At 44.2% G+C, this 21,538-nt stretch overlaps 1 protein-coding gene across 5 annotated transcripts in view; it reads right to left on the bottom strand.

Moving 5' to 3' along the window:
- Nucleotides 1-4,643: 4,643 nt before the first annotated feature.
- The window catches only part of CLIC6 (chloride intracellular channel 6), a 31,861-nt gene continuing 14,966 nt past the window's right edge, over nt 4,644-21,538 (bottom strand). For 4 of the 5 annotated variants that reach the window (XM_069785161.1, XM_069785160.1, XM_069785162.1 and 1 more), the window contains 5 exons: nt 9,954-10,063; nt 9,383-9,508; nt 8,043-8,149; nt 6,885-7,066; nt 4,644-5,479 (listed from right to left, as the gene is read on the bottom strand). In XM_069785161.1, the coding sequence (XP_069641262.1) occupies nt 5,318-5,479; nt 6,885-7,066; nt 8,043-8,149; nt 9,383-9,508; nt 9,954-10,063 (687 nt within the window). In that variant the 3' untranslated portion in view covers nt 4,644-5,317. Of the gene's footprint in view, nt 5,480-6,884; nt 7,067-8,042; nt 8,150-9,382; nt 9,509-9,953; nt 10,064-11,224; nt 11,472-21,538 lie in introns of those variants that run through there. The other variant, XM_009913090.2, reaches the window with a different exon arrangement.

Below are 21,538 nucleotides of genomic sequence, written 5' to 3' on the forward strand. Positions count from 1 at the left end.
AGGAAAGGGAATGACAGAAAGAAGCAGCCCAGGAAAAACAAATGCCCTCAGTTTTTGAAAAGGAACATTTATTTTGATTTCAGTTCATTGGTTTGATTTAATCAAAAAGTTGAACAATTTTCAAATTTTGAAATAAGGCTCTTGTTTCCTTTAGTTCATTTCCAGAAGAGATTTTTCTGTTTGCATTCTGCTCATCAATAAAAACATCTTAATCAGCAGCAGTCCAGTTTAGACCAGGACCTGGAAAAACCTTGCTCTTTCACCTCTTTGCAGTTTTCTAGTGAAGGAAAACTGAATGCTGGTCTGAGCCGTGCAGTAGCAACCAGCTTGCTTTACCCCGTTGCTCATGAGCAGAGCCTGCGTTTGGGTCTTCGTCACATGAGACAACTAAGAGTAGGTCAGGGAAACGATGCTAGTTAAGGCTGCTGACGGGAGAACATAGCAGTGAGCCGTGTGGCAAACCTCTGCTCTCCTAGCCCTGTCAGGTGCTCGGGATCTCTCACCAGGAAACTCAGTTTGTAGGGCAGCAGCTCCCACGCGTGATCAGTAAAGTCACGGTGAGTGTCCACAGAACCACTATGAACCTTTAAGTAGCTTTTAAGGGTCCATGGGGGGCATCTGGGGGGCTGGCAGCGATTGGGTGATACTGGCACTTGGAGTGGCTGGTTGAGAGGGATGTTTGCTAACCTAGCTTTGGCTCTACCATGCTGTGGATAGTTTCTGTTGACTTGAACTTTCAGGGTCATGCCTCACCTTAGCAGTTGATTACAGGTTCTTGACAGCTTAGAAATAACCTTCCTAATAACCTAGAAAAAAAATGGCTTTTAAACTAAACTGCAACCAGTTTTAAGGGGCTTGTGAAATTTAGATATTTGCTTATACTCAAACAAATAGCATGTTGATATGGATGAGGAATACTAACTTTCTTTCATGAGGTTTATTTTTTTCATTGCTTTGAAGCTATTTTTTTTTTAAATGCATTGGAAGAAATGCATTAGTTAGTTACCCTGCATTTGATTTATTTCAGCTTGCTTTTGGAAATACTGCGTTGAGCGTAAATAGTGTTTAACCTTCAAGTTGATGGGTCATGCTGAAGACTAAGATACTGAAGCTGAGAAAGAAACCTTCAAACCTTGAAGAGTTTTCTACACAAGTAGAATTACACAAGAAATACATAAGAGCAATTAATAAAGTAACTGTCTAATCATATTTGCCTTGCGTATAATAGGTGTTTAAAAGGGACATGTAAAATATTGTATTTTAAATGATAATAAAAACATATTTTGTACAAGCAACACCACACAGAAGACTACGTGTGCTAATAACTACTTGGAAATCAGTAGCTCTATCTCCACAAACATGCCTTTAAATAATGGAATATGACCCCTGCCCTGGCATGGGATCAAGCACTACAAATCTCTGTCTAGATATTACATCTTACTGCATGTCAAGGCCACTCAGACAGCTGGTGATACTGTTAACACCACAGCTTGCTTTCTCTCTCCCTTTATCTCATCTAATTTCTTCTCCAGTAAATTGTTTAAAAAAAATCTTTCAATGGTCTTTTGAAAATAGAATAACTCTAATGTGGACAAAGGTATTTTCTTAAAATAATGTATTTTAAGAAAGGCCAGACTCAGACACTCAATATGTGTAGAAGATACAGATTCATTTACTGTGGAATTGTGTGGACACTTTAGCTCACCCCACCCCAGGACAAATGAAGTAACTGCAGTTTTCTGATACACTGGGTCATTTCTATGGCTTCTCTACCCACATCTCCTCCCTGTGTTGCCAGATGTGTGCAAACACCAACCATAACATGCTGGTTTAGGTAGCATCATGTGTGCCCAACAATCCATTGTGGAGGGCTGGAGCCATAAACTTCTTTTGCATGACTAAGAGGAATAAGGAAACCAGAAAACATTAGGTTTCAAAACTATCAGTGGCCACAAGCATTTAATCAAATATCCTTCCAAGCAATGTCAGATTTTAAGGAAAAAAAACCCCACCTCTGTTTGCTAAGTGTCTGAAGCTTTTTTTCCCTTCACCTGACAGTACTGGAAGTGCAGGCATATAATTCTGATGAAGCCTTAGAAAAAGAGAACAGGGTGAGGAGGTTAAATGAATGATCTGGAGCAAAAAGAAGTTTCATGGTATCTATAAACCATAAACATGGGCATGACACAAAGCAGCACGGTGTTTCAGGCAGATCGGGCTCTTGGCTCTTGGCTCTTTCAGTCAGTAAGGGTGAACGGTGATGGGCTGCGGCTGAGCCCTGGCACACCAGCTCTCCTGAGCTGCAGCCCACCCTGGACACAGACACGGGTGCTGTGTTTGGGTTTGGAAAGCAGGCACAGCCTGGCTACGGGGTGGTTGTTACCATGGGGCCAGGGAAAGGAAGCCAGCGTGGGACCTTATGGAATAAAAGGGTGATATTTATTCTAAACGGCACGTGTTTTACTCACTTTCGGTGTCCCCATCTGCACCCAGACAGTCTGTGTGTGAGGTGGCAGGCCAGTGCCACCGGCTGTCGGGTCCTGGAACGGCTCTTGGGTTCTTCACTGGTGACAACAAACTGTTTTCTGGAGGTGCCTTTTATACCCCCTAGGGATCTGTCAGGATCTTTAAGTCAAAGGCGAAATTCCTGCTTCCCATTGTTCTGTTTTCTTTATCAGGATGTTTTATGGCACCCCTCCTGCTCCTCCTCATCTCTTTACCTTAGCTTGAGGCTTCAGTTTGTTCTTTGCTTTCTTGCTACCAGGTCCTTTGAATGAATTTACTTCTACAATGCCCTGTAGCGATTAACCTATTCATTTTTTCAACCCTTGTTTTTCTGTTTCTTTTAGTAGTTTCACATGCACATTTTCATTCATCTTCACCAACCTCAAGACTTCCGTTACAAATACCCTGACCTGTGCCAAAGAGCATTGCTCTCACCAACGTCCAGGCGTGATTTAGAAATAGGTACTCTTCCCCACAACCAGCATGGCCACCCTGTTTCCAGGGGTTAGAAAAGAGCCGTAGGGGTGTGAACCACACATTGCTACATGCTCTCAGGGCCAGGGAATAGCCCAGGCTCTGTTATTTATTGATGATAAACAGCCATAACCGTATGTAGGGTGAGAAGCAAGAGAGGGCCAGGAGCCATCTCATGCATTTGGATTGCTGCAAGAGCTGCCGAGCAGTGTGGGCAGTCCCTGGCTGTTTTGGATCATCCCAAGGGGATCTCCCCAAGACCAAACAGTTACAAATGTGTCCAGCCCCAAACCCGCGTGGATGTGGGACAGTTTGTGGTAGGTGGCTCGTCTAGGTCAAGGATTACACGCTGGCCCTTTGGGTTTTTATTCATCAATAATGCGTACGGCCAGTATGTATTGCTCCCAAGATCTCACTGCAGGTCTGCCACATACATGATTGCTCCAAAACAAATGAAAGTTGGGTTAAATTTTACCTTGTATTCCTTAAAATCTAGGCCATTGTTGCAATGCAGCTTACCAGGAAATTACCAAGGAAATAAAGACAGAACACTGTTCAAATCACTTATGAATTTGTATATTTTCTATTTAAATTTGTAAGGCATATGAAAAGAGTATACAGATTTCATTTTTTATATATATTTTTTTATATATATATATATATATGTATGTATGTATTTGAAAATACAAAGTAACAATTAGTAATACGTGATGAGTGACTGCTCAGCTACCAACCCGGGTATGAGAGTTCACAGTTGAGGCTGGGAGGGGAAAGGTATTGTGTCTGTTTTCTCTAAAGGCAAACTAAAACTGCACATTTAACTCTGCTTGCAAATAATTGTGATGATAGCACATTTGCATCAGAACTGTGTAGTGTGTAAGATGAAGACACCACGGACACAATATGTCTGACACTATTACTGTTAAGTAATGCTTTGTTAGGATTCAAGTGTATGTTTGACATGGGCAAGGATGAATGACTAGTCTGTAAGAGTCTTTTTGTGGATACAGCTATTTTGTACACACAGGCAAAATCCATCAGAAGGAAACTTCCAGGTGACCCTATGACTAAAGCATTGCACCCTCTACTCCTATGTGCTTGCTGAGGGCCTGCTCAGCAGAAAGCATCTGTGGACGTCACTTTTCATAGTCCATAGATCTCTAATAGTGTGCTCCCTCCTGATGCCAGGCTAAAGGGTGTTTCTCACCAGTAGTGAGTGCCTTGAACACAGACTCATGCAAGGCTGGAGGGGTTCAACTAATCCATCCCCCGCCTAAGGCAGGAGGTAGGTCTACCTCATTCCTGATAGATACCTGCCTGATCAGCTGTAAAGCTCTCAGCAATGAAGTCCTAACAGCTGCCCTGGGAAAGCCAGTATGCTGGAGCTGAACCAGGAAAAGGAAGTACAGAAGGACTGTTTCTTTCTTAGACCCTCTCCTCCTCTTTGCTTTCCAAAACCAAATGAGAGTCATGGAAGGATGACAAAGAAGTCCTACATCACTTGCTGGGGACAGATGTTCACCCATTTCTCTCCCTCCTCCCTTGTCAAATATCTATTATCAGATAGTCCATAGGCCAGTGACAGTCTGCGTTCCACTCTTTGGGAGCACCAGGAAGGAAGTTCAATGAGTTCTGCAGCCCTGAGAGAGGCGAAGGCAGGAAAATTTTTAATTATTTATTTATTTTTAATACCAAAGAAGACTCACGCAAAATGAAAAGGAGTTGTTCGTTGACCTGCCTTGCAGGTATCTAGCACAGAGGAGAGGGCTTCTGGGACGTCAGATGTGGTCCCACCCACAGGCTGGCCTCTCTCCTGGGTTAACCAGGGTGCTGCATGGGCACCAGCTGCTGGCTTGTGGCCCTCCGAGGCTTGCAGAGAAGCAAACAGACACCCTCCCAGTAACTGTGAAGTTTGGCAACAACTGTGAAACAGAGATCAGAGGCAGCAATAATGACAGGTTAAATGTGTGTTAGAAACAGGGCTATTTTGTCTCAAAATTCAGCAATTTAGCGTAAGTCACTAGTCTGTAATATTGCTATAATTGCGTGACCTACACTGTTTCCCTAACTTCAACAAATGCTTTAATATTGACTGATGCCTTTAACTTGGGATGCACAACAGACATTCATGTGTGCAGACATCTGTACAGACACACAAACATATACATACATAATTTAAGAATGAGCAAATAATGCTATACAATCATTATAAAAGAAGGATTGGCCAATAGCAGAACTTAAAATTACACTGGAGAATGTATGCTGGCTTTTGTTTTTTCCATCTTGGCTCGTGCCCATCTAAATCTCAGAAGCAATAAAGAATGGAGGCATCTTCTGTTTACTTCATTCTCTTTGCAACATCCAAATACGCATACTCAATTTCTTGATCAGCGGGACAAGTGTTTGTAAATTCATCTCTTGCATATGCATTGTTCAAGTATCTTGAAATCCCTGTCATTTCAGGTGGAAAATCAAAATTTCTATATTTTTTTGCAACAACCTTTTATTAAAAGAAAAAAAGAAAAATATCATTACACACATGATCTGCAAAAAACCCAAATCTATTCTTTATGCCCATTTCAAATTTTCAATGCGTAAGTCTGTCATTATATGCAACGTAAGGGGAAAGGAGAAGGAAAGACAAAAAAAGAGAAGACATGGGATGAAGAAAGCTAGCTAAGAAGCTAACTCACTTAAAAGGATTCATTTGGTATAAATATTCCGCTAGAGCTATGCAGAGCTATGTGGACCAGTAGACCACACCTGGAAGAGATACAGCTTAAAACAGCAAAAGAACTAGCATAAACCAGAATTAACAGAATAATCTTACAGTAATAAACTGGCCCATGCTTGGATACTTTGACTGAAACAGAAAGGAAAAACTTGAATTAAAATACTAAATTTCAAATGGGTAGGCAAAACAACTATTGGCCAATATCTAACCCCTCCATGTTGGCCAGCAAGGATGGTGTGATGTTCATCCTTCATCATCCTTCAGACATTCACCTGACATAAGGTCATTCTCCCTGTATTGGCTCTGCTGACCCTTGCTAACTCTCAAGCTTCGCTGTGCATGAGCTTTGCATGGGCATGGGAAAGGGCTCATTCCCTTGCTGTGCTCTGGAATAGGTTCAACCAGAACATCTCTGGAGAAAGGTTTCACTTGTGGAGATGTCAGAAAGCAATTCAATCCACTCATCCTCTGACAAAAGAGTAGTCCAAAAAAACTTTCTGAAGTGACCTCATTTGTTTGAAAACCAATGAATTTCCAGTATGGCCATTTCTCTTCCAGAGCCTGGTTGGCTCCAGAGTAGCCTAGGAACAGGCTGTGACAACACCCAAACATCTTGGTCACCAGGACTGTTAGGTCTGTGTAGATGCTCCACAGCCCTGCAAGAAGAGGCTAGGAGCCTTGGCTGGAAGGCAGTGGGTGGTGGCTACCTTGCCAGCATTATTGCTACTAGTGGTGGTATTCAGCAAAGAAAGAGTTTTGGATTAAAGGTGGGAGAGACAGGTTCGAATTTCAGCTTTTGCTGGCTTGTTGAATTGGCATGGGCAAAATAATTTAACCTTACTGGTCCATGGTCATATGCACTTTGCATATGAAATGCAAATGAAAACACTTCTCTACAGCACTGAACATAGCACTCATTTCATACTTGTGAGAGTCTTAGCAAGTGCAGTCACAGTCCAGATATGAAACCAGATATTCCAGCTCCAGAGTCACCAATGTGAGGACCTGCCTAGCCATGCTGTAATGAAATGGCCTTGTGCATTAGTGTTCAGTGTCCCTACACAGCTACTGTGTGGCCTCAGAATAGATAAAGGACTCCTCTGCCTTTTAGAAAAGGACTTGAGCTTCTCTGACACCCTTCTTTTCAGGAAGCTAAAAAGCAAATGCAAACCTTGATTATATGGAGCTTTGGTAGGAGGTTGCAATCCGCTAAGGTGAGCTCATCTCCATCCAGGAATTTCCGGCTGGAAACAGTGATCTCCTCAGTGCTGTAAGCATCAATTTCATCAGGCAAGGGGCTATTTAAATAGTTGTCCAGCTTCCTCAGGGCTTTAAGCAAAGATTTTTCCAAATCTAGGTTAAGACAATAAAAAGGTCATTCAAGCTTGTACCAAGGTCTCTCTGACACCGAGCAGAAAGGCAACTCCTGCATCCTGTCTCCTGGCACCAACCCAGCTCACAGACACCCAGCCATGCCAACTCCTGCAATTCCTTTATCCTAAGATTAAAAGTTAATGCTGGGATAAGAGCTTTAAGTAGCTAAAGGGGGTTCTGAGAAAAATCAGACTGGGGCTGTGTTACCAGAAATGGCTCCTCAAACACCTTTGCAGAGTGTGTTTTTGCAGAGTGGCTCTGCCTTCACCTTGACTCTCATCTTGGGAGCCTCGGGGCAAGTGCCTGCCCACGGGCAGGACAGCAAGGCTGGGAGCTACGACAGCAAGCCACTGGGATGCCACTTTGGGGTGTACGGGAAACTGGACTGTGAGTCCCGTGCTTTTGGCTGAGCACACAGGAGTGGGGTCAGGGCAGCAGAGGCTGGCAAAGGTTGGCTGGGCTTTTCGTGGGCTGGTGGTGCCCCTGTGCCACTGTGAAGAGGGGAGAAGGGAAGAGCAAAGAGAACAGGGCTGACAGCTGGAGGACAGAGATGAGCTAATCCATGGTGGTTGTGAGGGTTCTGCTCTAGAGACATGTGCCAGGGGGCTAGAGTCCTCATTATTTACAGAATTAGAGTAGAAAGGTAAGGTCTCAGTTCAAGTGGGCTGTGCTTTTAGCAGAGCTGTAGGCAAGGTGCAATGTTAGGAGTTTGAGAGCTGACGAAACGAGGAGGAGCTGGAGTTGGTGCTCCCCTGCTGACAGTGGTATCTGTGTAAACTAACTTTGGGAATCCTCAAAGAAGAAAGTGGATAGATTTCCACAGCCTTTATGCTCTGGAAAATGGCTGTTTAACCTAAGCTGTAAATGGGATATCTCCAGCACAGTGTGCCAGAATTGTACAGCTCTGATTTCTTCCACTGACTATCAGGGCTGACGTAAGGACTGCAGCACATACTTTCGTTAGCATCTTTTCTCGGGTTCTTTATGAACGCAGAGAATTTTGCAAAGACATCATTTCCTGCAGAGTTAGACTCAGGGTGGTTTGGTGCAAGTTTGGGATACCTGAGGAGTTAAAAGAAACAAAAAGAAGTTATATGACTAGCCTTTATTTCCATCTCCACTAATTATTTAATATACATTATTTACACTGCAGTGTCACAATGTACAGCCACACAGGACTTTCAAAGGGAACCATCCTGAACTAAAAATCACTTAGCCAGTGCAAATTTAAACCATAGTTAAACCATGTGGATGACCTCCTTTTCCTGAGGGAGATGGGGAAATGACTGTTCACACTGCAAACACCACCCAGACAGCCCAGTGCCTCTCCCAGGCCTCCTCCACTGGAGGCGAGGCTGCGTGGAGCGTGGCTCCTGCCATGAGAAGGAGCGGAGGGAAAGTCCCTCTTGGCAAGAGCTGCTGCGGCTCCTCCCAGCCTCCACGCCTGGCCCGCTCGCGTGTGCGTGAGCAAGCTCGGAGCGGCCAGTCCAGCAGCTGTTGTTGCCAGGGGCAGATAGGAAGGGAAAAGCGGAGGGGAGCAGCTGCTTGCCTCATTTAAGTCAGGTTCGGCTGCTTGAGAAGGGAGCGCTGTGGAGCAGGGCTGCTGTCCCAGGGGAGAGAAGGTGTGTGGGTGGGGGACATGATGCTGCTGGTCATGATGGTGGGACAGCGGGGTTTGGGTAGAGGTGGGAAGAGCTGCTGGGGTGGGGAACGACAAGTCCGAAACCCAGACCCGTCTGTGTGCTAAGATGGGCCCACCCGGCCACTCAAAATGAGCCCCAGCATGTCTACCATGTGGGAGGCTTTCACTGCCCTTTTCTTCCAACTACCTGCTCCCAGTAAGTGTAATTATTTGCACAGTGTGAAGAGAGAAACCTCAAACCCACACAAGCGGAGGAAAAGAGGTCAGGTTTCTGCAGCGGCACGCAGGTTTCTGCACACGCTTGCTGCAGTGGGGTGGATTTCGTGCCTTGGGAGTGACTGTGGTGGCAGAGCAGGGAACTCAGGGCAAAGGCAAGGGCAGCGGGAGGAGCGCAGCCAGCGTCTCGGGGACACCCCAGGGACACCCCCTGCACGGTGCCAGGCTTCAGCACTGTTTCACGCCAGTTGAAGTTACCCCTCCCCGCAAGCTCCACTGCAGCGGCCAGACCAGCCCTCCCGAGCCTCCCACATGCAATTATAACACGTGCAGCTCGTGGAGAGCCTGACCCGCCGAAACCGAAGGGGTTTGGTCGCTGACCCCTGTCGAGGGCCGTGAGGGGCTGAAAGCAAGAGAAGCGGCCAGGAATACAGTACCGAGGCGGAGCTAGCTTTTCTTCCAAGAACTCCTCGATCTTATTGACATCGGTTTTCACTTCACCATCAAATGTCATGAAGGGGGGGTTTGTTCCCGGGGCGAGGTTCTGCAGGTCAGCAGGCTTTCTGATGGGAGGAAAGAGATGGGGTTAATCACAACAGGAACCACATTTGCAATTTCTATCCTTAATTGCAACTAACTGTTTCACCTTTAAAATAGCAGGCTGCTATACATCTTTCTTACAAAATAAAACTTAGCCAGCTGCCTCACACGGGTGGTGTCAGAATTTGCTACCCCATATCTGAATGTGCTCTGAAATGCTTAAAAAAAAACCCAGAACTTCTGTGTTATGTTGCAGAGACCTACTGCAAAACAGACTAAAATCTCAACAGCTTCAAAGGACTTAGTCCACTTTATACTAGTGAACCCTAAAGAGGAATTAGGCATCCTGACTGTTAATGTAATGCCAAGGCACAGTGCACATTTCAAATCTATCAGAAGAGAGTCACCCTTTAAAATCACCATTTTGGAAAAGTTTTCTGAAAAGGAGAACTCTGGTTACAATCTCACCTTTTCAAATCCACAGTTGTGACATTAAATATGACACCTTTTAGCCACAGAATCATAAAGAGACGCTGAGAGAACGGGCAATTTCCAATACTTTCCCCATCACTGCCAGCCTACAATTAAAAAAAAAAAAAAAGGCATACATTCATCTCTGATGATAGCACATTTTGATAGCAGATGCAGTAGGAAAGCAGAAAACCCAGATCTGCTACGAATACGTATAGCATGTTACTCATCTCTACTAATATGTATTTTCATGCAAAGTTAGATATGATGAAGAATCCTGTCATCCTGGAGATGTAGTTTTTCATTAAAATGCATAATTAATATTGCCATAAGTTAGAAAACAAAATTGAAATCACAGCAGTCCTTCCAAAGGAAATAGTCTCCACCTCATTTGTCTATGTGAACATAAATCTACCTAAGTCACTGCAAGATTAAAATAAGTTAAATCAGTTTATGATCACAGGAAACAAATACAGAAAGATTTACCAGCATAAATTGTGATGTAATGTCTAAACCACTTAAGGGAATAAACAGAATAAATAAAATAATTAAGAATTTCAAACTAAGCAACTGTGGGGGCCCCAGAGGAGAGAAGTTCGGCAGTAGCCTTGCTCCAGCTGAACCCACCCATCTCTGTGCTTTGCTGAACTGAGAACTAATGAAACATAAGTGCTGCATCCCCCCCGGGTAATCCCTCCTTGTTACAGACCCAAGGCTCCCACTTTTAAGACTGAAGTGTGGCTGTATCCAAGTCATGTAACCTCTCTTTCTGTGTGCCCCTGTAATGATGGTCTTTCCTTTTTGGCTGAACGATCCGTCAGGTGTCAGTGTAAAGCATTATAGGTGCAACTCACTGTACATGTGGCCACAGAAGTGTTGCTCTCATGTGCTTTGTATTGCATTTTCTTAAAAGGCTTAGTTAAAATCAGGTGAAGTCTTGTATAGTTGCTATTGGTTAAGTTAGGCCTCATGCAACATTGTTGGAAGAGATCAGAGGTCTAATTCTTAAGCTCTTCATGTGATTCTCCTAAAGCACAGTTTTAAAACTTAGATTATATGTAAGGGTGCAGAAGAAAAAAACAGGTGTATCATTTACTTACGTTAATAGGGTAGTTCATTACAGTTTGCAGACCTTACATACAAACAACACACATTAATGAAACCAGTTCTGCTTGCTCTTTTACCTTCCTCAACGTTATCAAATGAATCTCAAATATAGTAAAAAGCTCTCCATAAACAAACATTGCCATTGGATTGCTTTACAACACCTTCACAAAGAGCACTATGTCTGGAAACGAGCACCTGGTCTGGAGCAGGCAGGTTTCTGCCATGGAGATTAAGGGACAGATGAGGAGGGACGTTCCTGCGGCTTGATAAACTGTCTTATTCTCCCTATCAACCTGAAAGATTCTCCTCTGATAACTCTCTGTTGCTTTCTGCCTCTGGTACTGTGACAACCACTGGCTTTCTTGGTAGTGAAAACCAGAACAGCCTATTGCCTTAAACACTGCCAGGGGATGAAAACTTTTAGAAATGCCAAAACAGCTGGACTGCTGTGTTAGAAAAGTCTTGTTTCGTAGGTGGCAAAAATGAAAGCTGGTCAAAAGCTACGATTGTATTTTTCCTCCTACTCAGAGAACTGCTTTCCAGTGCTGTGCAGTTTACAGCGACAAGGAGATAGAAAACTACTGTGTATTTTGTAAAAATGAGACTACAAATGTTGCTAGCATGTGCTTAAAACAGAGCTAAATACATGACACCACCATTTTTTCTCAACCTGCCTCTTATGTGAAGTTTTACCCACCCCCCAAGGAAAAAGAGGGGTGAAGGGTATTACTGTGACCCCTCAGTGCTAGCAATGGGCACCTCCACCCTCTGCCAGGCTGCAGTGAGGGGACAAGCAGCAGCCAGGGGACATCGTTTCAGATGTGCCATGTCTGGAGGAGGCAGGCCAGTATCTCTGGTGATGATTTAGCTCCCACTGTCTCCTTTCCAGCTGCTCCTCGCTCTCTGGCCATGGGGGTGCTGCTGCAACCGCTTCCCAGCCCGCTGCGCTCACATAAGCTGTGCTGCCAACAGCCAGCTGTTCACCCAAAGTGGGCTCTCAGGGAAACCCCTTGAGCGGGACACTGAGGGGACAGCAGCCCAACTTGGTACCAACCTGTGCTTTGGTGTCTTAAATGGTTTATTATAGAGGAATTTCAACCATTAAGCTAAGTCAGTGATGAAATAATCCTACACTAACAGACTGCTGTGGTCTGAGGGAAGAAAGGAGAAGTGTCAAGAAAAACAGTTCCTACAACTCATTTGATATTTTCATACAGGCTTTGATAGGAAAAAATAAGTTATCTCACCAGGGTTCATGTACCATTTGGAGAACATTCCAGATAGCTTTGTGGTCAAGAAGAGCTATGTGATCAAGAGTGACAGCAGCGTGAACTTTTCCTGATCAGCTGGCCATTAAATACTAAAATTTTGGCTTCCTCTAACTTTTACTGATGGAGCTAAGGAAACGTGGTTGTTGCTTCATTTTGTCCCCCATCACCTTGGTGACAGTGCATTTCAGAGAGCCAGATGCAGCAGCCCCAGCCTCCTCTTCTGGGGAAATGTCCATAGGCAGAGTCAGAGATCCAGGTCAGGACAGACATGTTACTGTGACAAACACAGGCACAAAGCAGGCACTGAGTCCCGGTTTGTCCTTAACTGGGATGACATATAGGCAACGAGGAAGGTGAGGGACTGGCAGCCCTGGAGGTGTTACAGAAGCAACCTCCTGTCTTGTTTCTAAGTGCAAACTTTTTATGTCCATACCTACTTGGGAGGAAAATTTACTACAGCGCTACTGTTTTTCTATTTTGCAATGGATAAAATAGCAAACAGCGAATCTCTCAGCCTTTTACCTTCACTCCTCTCAGTCCGCTAGAAACCTTTCACAAAGACTAAAAAAATCATTTGAACACTGAGGAATTGAATAAAATGGGGGATTAAGCATTGCTAATTACAGCAATGCTCTGCCAACTGTAATGACTTTTTTGACTACTTCTGTGGGCTAGTTCTGATGGTGTTAAACATGCCGATGAATTCTGAAAGGCATCTGACCTTCACACACTGTGCTGTCTCCCCTCCCATGTTGCCTACAAGGGACATTAATAGTGTACTGCTATCTTAGCTGTGTTCTGTGCAATGCAGGTACCACAATCTCTAGCGAAGAGCTGCAGTGTTTGCCCAGCTTTGCTGTCCCCAGTGGTTATGGTAAGCACTTAGCTTTTACAGCAGAAAACAAATCCACAGGGACTAAGATGTTTCCCCATTTCTGATGTGGCCATGTTCCTTCGCACAGGCTAAAGAGGAAATCTTCTGAGCAGTTTCCTTGTGAAATCATTGGTGCACTTTATTAATATAAAGCTATTCTAAAAGCCCGTGCTATCCAGGCTGTGTAGTACACCCCAACATCTAAGACAGGGCCATGTCCTCTAGGGTTGCTGTGCCTGGACTGTGAACAACAGGCAGGTCTTCAGGAGTTACTCAGCCAAAAGCCTCAGCTGCTGAGGTTCTATGGTAAAGGAGGCAGCAGCCATTCAGGTAGGGACAACTGGGAAGCTGGTGAACCACATCGAACTTTAGGAAGTTCAAAGCCAGTTAGTCCCCAGGGACTTGAGCTCTGGGTAAGAGGACAAATCTCTAGACTTGCCATGCCAGGGCAGGTAATGGATATATCCAGGTTTCCTTCAGTTCTGCAGAGCTGGAGGCAAATTACAGTAGCCCACACAACAGCACAAGCAGTGATTAAACTTTCCCTACTGTAACAGTGACCAGTAGTCTGAAGTGACTGCAAGACCTTGAACACCAAATCTGATTCAGACCTTGCCACAGTTTGACCTGGCAGCTCAAATACGCTAGTTTCCTATAACCTTTGCTGAAAGCCCAGAACATGGATATTTTGGCCTGCTGAGGAAAATAGGGTGAATACAGCTAGATAAAATGCCTTCAGATATGTCAACTTGCATTTTGGCTTACAGGAGACAACTCTGTTCTCCTAACTCAGCTCATCTAATCCGGGGAGCTACAATTCCTACTGGACTTAAAAGCATCAATGACACATGCCAAAGGTGTTTGTTCAAGTTTCCAAACAGTGTCTGCCATGATGACACCAGCCACTCAAAAATCACGAGCTGGGACACTGAAATAGCTTTATAGCTCTGTATCGAGCAACATGACAATAGCTGAAGTATGCCATCATCATACGATAATGTACTTTCCAACAAAGCAAGGGTGGCCATTTTACAGAAGCATGTGTCAACATCTTACCTTGCAGGGACACAATGCAGCAGTAAGAGAACCAGAAGAGACCTGCCTGTCCCATATTAATACACCCAGGAAGATAGCACAGCTAGGGGCATTGCAGACTGGGAGCAAAGCTCCCTGCATTTTTCTCCACACCACCACTCAGGGATGTGTAACTTTGAGCTGTGCTTGGTACATGCACAGAATTTAATTACACTTCCTCACTGTTGTGCTTAGTGATGATGCAGGGTGAAATCTTAACTCAGGTGAAGTCAGTCGGAGTCTCTTGCTGTTGATTCAATGGACGATTGTGTTTCCAGACTGGTTATAATCTTAATAACTAGGCAAATGCTGCTGTAATTGTAGGTAATGCTGCAAGTTGGCCTCCACCTGCAATTGTTGTGACATTAACATCCAGATCTTGTGGGTGAAGTGGGCCAATCCCCAAAACACAAAGCTGGTTTTTATGCTCTTCTGCTGCTTAAATAGAAGGCTAACCAGTGTCTTGACTAGGTGGCATTTATGTTTTAATTGTGATTGGTCAGGAGGTCAATATGCTTTTTCTAGTAATACTGGGATTTAATGAGTTCATTAATCAAACAATTAAGACAGCTGTTGCTGCAGAGGAGAAAAATGTCAGGCTGTCCATAGAAGCTTTCATTCAGAGCCTTAGGCAGTGATCATATACTGTGACAGTATCAACTTATGACAGCTCTCTGTAATCATGTGCCATTACTTAATGGGATTATTAGCCTACACTCCCTGCTTTCATTCATTTTTCAGTGTTCCACACTCTCTTCCATGTTTTTTTGTTGTTGTTGTTCTGGGTCTTACTCAAAGATGCTGGGAAAGAGAAAAGCTCTCCATAACCTTCTTCCCACTACTGCTTAAGCTCAGGGGTAGGAGCACCACCATGCCTTAGGCTAATTTCAATAGGCAGCAAGATCTTATGCACAAGATATTAAAGAGCGTCCCAAAAGATCTATATTCAGTTTCTGGAGCTGCTGCTGCTACCACCTTGATTCAGCAGCTCTGCTTTCCCGAGTGGTCTTGAAGAGGTTACTTGCCTCCACATCCTCATCCACAGCAAGGGGATAATTATAGTGACTTTACGCAGGAGTCACACACCGTACGTCATTCTTAAGCCAGTAGTTAGGGCCCTCCCTGAGCTGGAGTTGCTCTGCGCCTGAAGCTGTTGTAACAATTTGTTTTGTAACTGTTTCTGTCCAAACATATCAGGAACCAGGTTTTTGAAGGTTCTTCTATTGACCTCAAATGTCCTGTGCCTTCAAAATTGTGATGAGTGGAATTTGTTTTTCCTGGACTTTTTGTTTCCTTTTGAAGGTTAAGCGTGGAAGAAACAGTTCAGAGGGAGCACAAAGACTTTTTTATTTGTTTTCATATAATTATATAATCCTTTTGAAGCTACAAGAAAAAGGAGAACAAGGAGCATAACTTTCTTTTTTTTCCAAAAGCTGAACTGCAATTCCATTTTCTTTCTTCAACACGAGGGAGCTAAGTTACCTCCTTTCCCATATTTATGCTGGCTAAGAGGCAGGTTTATCCGGCAAGTGGAGCAGAACCGCTGCCTACTGGGAGACAACAAACCGTCCAGCTGGGACCAGCATTGTGGATCTGCCCCTGCCTGTTCTGCTGAGCTAGCTGTCTCAGGCTGAACTGGGACTTTCCTCCAAGTTTCCTTACTTGATCCTCAGCTATCAGGCAGTTTTTGTGTGCTTTTCCTTCTCATACCATACCAACAACTCCCCTTTCCTTTTTCACAACACATTTGATCTCCTGTCAAAGAACAGGAACCACAGCAACCAGCTCAAAACTACTGCCTGGAAAACTACAAGGAGTTCACAAGCTTGGGCCGCCTGTGGGAAGCAACTTTAAGGCTGGGTGCAACTTTCAAGACCAACAGCTATTTTGCTTTAATTCCTTCTAGAGACTCATTTGTTCTGCACTGGCATGGATTAACTGAGCCCACTGCATTCCTAGCACCGACTCTTGCCCTGAACTAAGCCCTGCAATGCCAGCCTGATGGCAGTAGCTGCTGTGAGTAGCTACCACCGGCTCTGCACACGTAGCGTCAATGCAAGAGAAGCCTCTGTGGTAGAGAGCTTTGCTTCCTGCCTTGCTGCACCACTGCAACCAGCTGCTGAACTTGGCTGCACGATGGCCGAGGAGAAAGGGGAGGGGAGCTCCCAGTGCCTCCCCTCTCCACCTCATCCCTGAGAGGAAATCCCACTGCCCTCTGGTTTACCATTAAGTACCCAAGCCATTTTTTTAAGAGCATTTTTTTAAGATCGCAGGCAGAAAGACAGAAGGAAGCAGTATGACTTCACGCCCGTACTCCCACTAGCTCAAAGACCTCCTTCAGCCTTGGCAATAGGTTCTGAGAAGCACATGGGTTTGACTGCAGCTACACTAGAAAATGTCTATTTTCTAGACATAACCATGTTCTGTTAGTGTGCTGTGACAGATATATTGTTTTAATTAAAAAAAAAAGGCATCTACTCCTTGAGGATACAAAGTGTGTTTTACATTCTTGATACCTGCTACAGTATTCATGCAGATTCCTATAGTGTCACAACACTGAAAAAACCCCAAAATTGGCAATATTACTTCTGTTATGAATGCAATAAAAATATAGTTACAAGTCATCCTGGTTCACTGAAGGCAACTATAATGCACTTAATAACATATGATATTCTGTGATAGGCACAGAAGCACCGCAGGCATGTCATTTGGGTCAGATCACATTCAAACCAAAGCTTTTTGCGAGGAAGAGACATATTACCTGGAATTTTCTCTCTCTAAGCACTGTGTTCATTTTGTGGCCTAGAGCTAGGGCACGAACACCCAAACGCTGAATTTTAAAGAACTCTTTGGATGCCACCTACTGGGCTTGAAATGGAACTCTTGACTTCTGCTCTCGGAGCAACGAGCAGGCATTAGCACATCTCATTGTGAGAGGTTCTGCCTCGGAACCACCTCCGCAGCAAGATGCCTTGCCTTTTGCTAACGGCACTCTTGAGAGTACTTGAGATGCTGAAATTGTACTTCCAGGCTAAGTTTCAAGATCAAGCATCTGTAATTTAAAATACATTTTAATGGACAAAGTAAAAATTTTGCCATTTAATATTCAAATACTTCTAAACAGTCATGTAGCTCTGCCTATCTGCTAATATCCAACACTTAAAACAGATGTTTCCAGCTGCTGTTTAATTTCTCAGCTAAATAGGAGAAATATTCATATTTAAAATGTGGACGGTAGTTGAGATTCCTGCACATAAATTGTATTTTTGGTACTTGCCAGGCTCCTGCTGTGTGTGACATCCTCAACAGTGAAGTTCAATGAGAAAGCTGTGTTAAACGGCAATTGGACAGTCCTTCCAGTAAAAAAAAAATTAATTTCCCCTTCCCTTTCTCTCTTTTTTAAGAGCAAAATATGCACCTTGACATTGAAAGTGTGCTGTAAGGATTTTTGTTTTTAAAGAAATGTACCTTATTTTATATTTAGAAATATTAATAACATCTATCTTTTATCTTAAACAGTATTACAGAGTTCAGAGAACACCAAACATACTTAAAGGATTACAACTTTGAACACGCAAGTTCAATAACACACTCTTTGTCCTAAACGCTAATTAAGCTTTCAGGTTAAGGAAGCAGCAGTGTACGTAACTACAAACATTCTGCTAAAAATAGCTTCTTTCTCTTTTTAAGGTGCTAAGACAAAAAAGCATGCAGGCGAAGGAGGGAACAAGTATATATACAGCAAGTATACTAAAATGTTTTCTCTAAGGAAGGAAGGGGTCCTCTCCCAAGATGTCACTTGTAAGGCCCCTTTTTCATGCTGAAGCTGGAAGTTTGCCCCTGCTGACTCAAATGCAACTGGGGACAAACCCTGAGTGCTCTCCTTGCAATGCAAACAGCTTCTAGTAGTTGAGTAGCTGAGTCTTTGATCAGAAGAGTGTCCACGTTGAACTCCACCCCTGTAGGAAGCATGGCCCTTTTCCACCTGAGCAGGAATGATCCCCTTCCCTACCCACCACCCACTACCTAAGAAGGACCAAGTTAGGGCTGCAAAGACTATCACAGCTCCAGCCTTCAGCTACATCATAGACAAGTTCTCACTCTACACACCCCTCCTCGAGCATGTGTTTGGGTGGTTCAAGAAGATACGGTCTCAGTAGTGAGATCATTCAGTGCAAGACTGAAAGGATCCCCATGACCATCCGTCCAAACTAAACCATGCTAACGTGTTGCCATAGATCTTACAGGGCATGCAAATTAGTAATCTGAACGGTCACCTGAAAAATGGGCCCTGTCTTCCACTTTCTCCCCTTTCTCCTACCTCTCTTTCATGTCACAATCAGTCAATGCATTATGTGTGCCTATAACTTTTAAACAAGCAAGTTGGCTCACAATTACAAATAGAAGGATGGGTCCTTTAAGTTTTGTATCTGCTAAATATCCTCTTGAATGACAACCTGAAATGCAGCTAGTTATGTTGGCTCAAGTGGATTTAATTTTGTTGTCAGAATAAAGCAGACTTTCATTTTAAGTCCTGTGCACTCAGTAGGGGAGGAGAAATGACAAAGTAGACCATCAGTTGACTTTACATCTCAATGATCTGGTCTGCAAATTGAGGTGCTTTGGGAAGACGGTGTGTTAAAAAGGGTAGGTGTGCAGATTAGCAAGCTGCACAAAACCTGAAGACAGGTACAGGCAGAATTGCAGGAAGAAAACCTGGAGGAGGAACTAATAACTCAATTTGTGTGCACTTGGCTTGACTGTGACCTGCTAGTACCCCGGAGGAAAAAGCCTGGTTTTGTTACAGAAACATGAAGCCCTCTCCATCCAGGCCAATGGATGCCATGTGCTACAGGGAGAGGCAGCAGTGCAGAGAGTCCTACTGCACAGAACAGAATGTGATTAACCAAAAAGCGTATGTCTTCTAGAGCACCAGGGCAGCTGGAAGTGGTTCAAATCACTGGCTATGTTGGCTTTCCTGTTCCCTTCCTCCCCCTCACAAAAATGAAAACACACACTGGTCCAGGAGGGAGTACTGGAGGTCCTGTCTGGCATTTCAGCAAAACATAAGAGCAAGTTTCAGTCAGATAGATCCTGGAGAATTATCTAATGATGACAGCCAGACCTGCAGATGGAGCCTGCAACCCAGGAGGCGGGAACAGCAGCAGCACCACCAGTGCTTTTTGGAACAGACTGAATACCCCACAAACTGATAACCCTGAGTGCTGGGATAATGGAAAAGCAATAAAAGTGGTTACAAACTGTTACGTTACACAGTGAAGCTGGAAGCTACCTCGCATAGAGTCAGCCAGAAAAAAACAGGTTAGTAGAGACAGATATATACAGAGAGAGAGCAAGCCATTCCTTGAGGATTCATCATCTTGCCTGTCTCACCCACCCATCCACTTTGGATGATGTGCTCTCTGGTGGTGTTGCTTTCTCCAAGTACAGTGCTAAATAGCCCTATAGAGTTTAGGCATCTATTTTAACTTAAGTGAGCTGAAACCCACCCTTGGAGACTACTTAGCTAGAGAGAACTGCTGGGAAAAAAAAGACCTGAGTGCATTATTCCCAGCGTCTCTGACCCCACTGCCTGATAGAGCTGTAGGAAAAAGGTGATGTTGCCTCAGGTTACATCAAAGCTGGCTCTTCCATGAAGGCAGGGCAGCATTCAAGCCACAGCACAGGACACAGTACATGGTCCCGAAGAGGTCTCTGCAAAAATCTGGTCCTCTGCCCTCATGAAAGATTAAATAAAACTCAGTCAAGCATTACTAAGATGATGAAAATGAGGAACCTATTTTACAACAGAGGGCAGGAAAATCTATTCTTGTTTAAAATTGGAAAGCAAAGACTGAGGGAAGGTATGATTACTCAGTGCAAATATTATTTTTTCCCTGATAATTGGGGGTGATGCTGAAACAAAAACAAATGGGTACAAACTGGCCATGAATGTTTCTAGCTGACAATTAGAAGGGTTCCTAACCACCACAGCATGAGGTTTGGAACCAGGTTTCTGGTAGGATTAGCAGGTACATCAATATGTACGTGCATACGTGACAGCACAAGAGGAAAAAAACCTTTTTGTCTCAAGATGAGATTTGATCCCTTTCAGCAGGGACTTGGACTTACTTCTCCACTGGAAGGTTCCTTGCTGCCCACTGTTTCTTTGCACATGACATGGACATCACTCCAAGGACAAGACAATGGCAAGTGCCATGGTTTTTTTATTCCATGCCACTGAATGTGTCCAAGTGAAAATAACGCATGTAGCAAACTCCGCGGCAATGATGGAAGGGAAAGGTAATGGTCAGTAAACAACAGCAGCTATCCCAGAGTTTACACTCTAAAATAATTGAATGATTCCTTGGAAAAGGTAATAGATGATGGATATGGTATCTCTGACAGCAAGCTCCAGCTAGACACCAGATTAGACAGACAGCAAAAAGTAAATGGTGCCAGAGATTATCCTCTCCTGAGGAAGACCAGAAGAGCAGTTAGCACAAAATGGCATTTTATTTAAAGTGGCTTCAGCCAGTCACTGCAAATCTAACTGCTGACGCTGTATGTTTTATGCATGCTTACAACTAGGGGTGGACACATGCTAGTATGGGCCAGTATTCATCTACTGGCCAGGTACAACTGCTCAGCTTGCAGAATACAAGGAGAAATGCAAGGATCCCATGGATGGCAACTGAAAAAACACTCTCCTCAGCCCGGTAGCCTCACACAGCATTGGCAAAAGGCAACAGAGACTGAGCTGCAATGGGGCACAAGTCTTGAGGCAGCTACAGGATCCAAACGCAACCCAGGATGGCTGCAGCAGCAGCATCCTTTCCAACAGTGAGGACATCCTCGAGGATGTCCAGTGAGGCCTAATGGAGTACAGGAGGGCTCAGGAGGTATCTCAGCCACCAGCTGGCCTGATTGTGGATAATCATCAGAAGAAGGTAAAGGCATACATGGTACCAGAATGCCACCTGGCAGAACAGCAGCAGCAATGGATAGGGAGAAAGTCTCCTACCTGTAAAAGCAATACCATCAAAGGGTGGGATGTTGATTCAAAGATGAGCATACCTGGAAGATTATGAGCCACCAAAGATTGGTGATAAGGAGTGTTTACTTTCAGACAGGTCTAAGTCGCTGAGTGTCTGGACCAGGCATCAGGAGGCTGCTGCTGGGGCACAGCACACACATAGCCAATCCTCTTGACAAAGAGCCAGATCAACTGCTGAAACCCTTCAGCAGTTGTTTGT

This window comes from Haliaeetus albicilla, chromosome 6, assembly GCF_947461875.1.
Source record: "Haliaeetus albicilla chromosome 6, bHalAlb1.1, whole genome shotgun sequence".
Classification (NCBI taxonomy): domain Eukaryota; kingdom Metazoa; phylum Chordata; class Aves; order Accipitriformes; family Accipitridae; genus Haliaeetus; species Haliaeetus albicilla.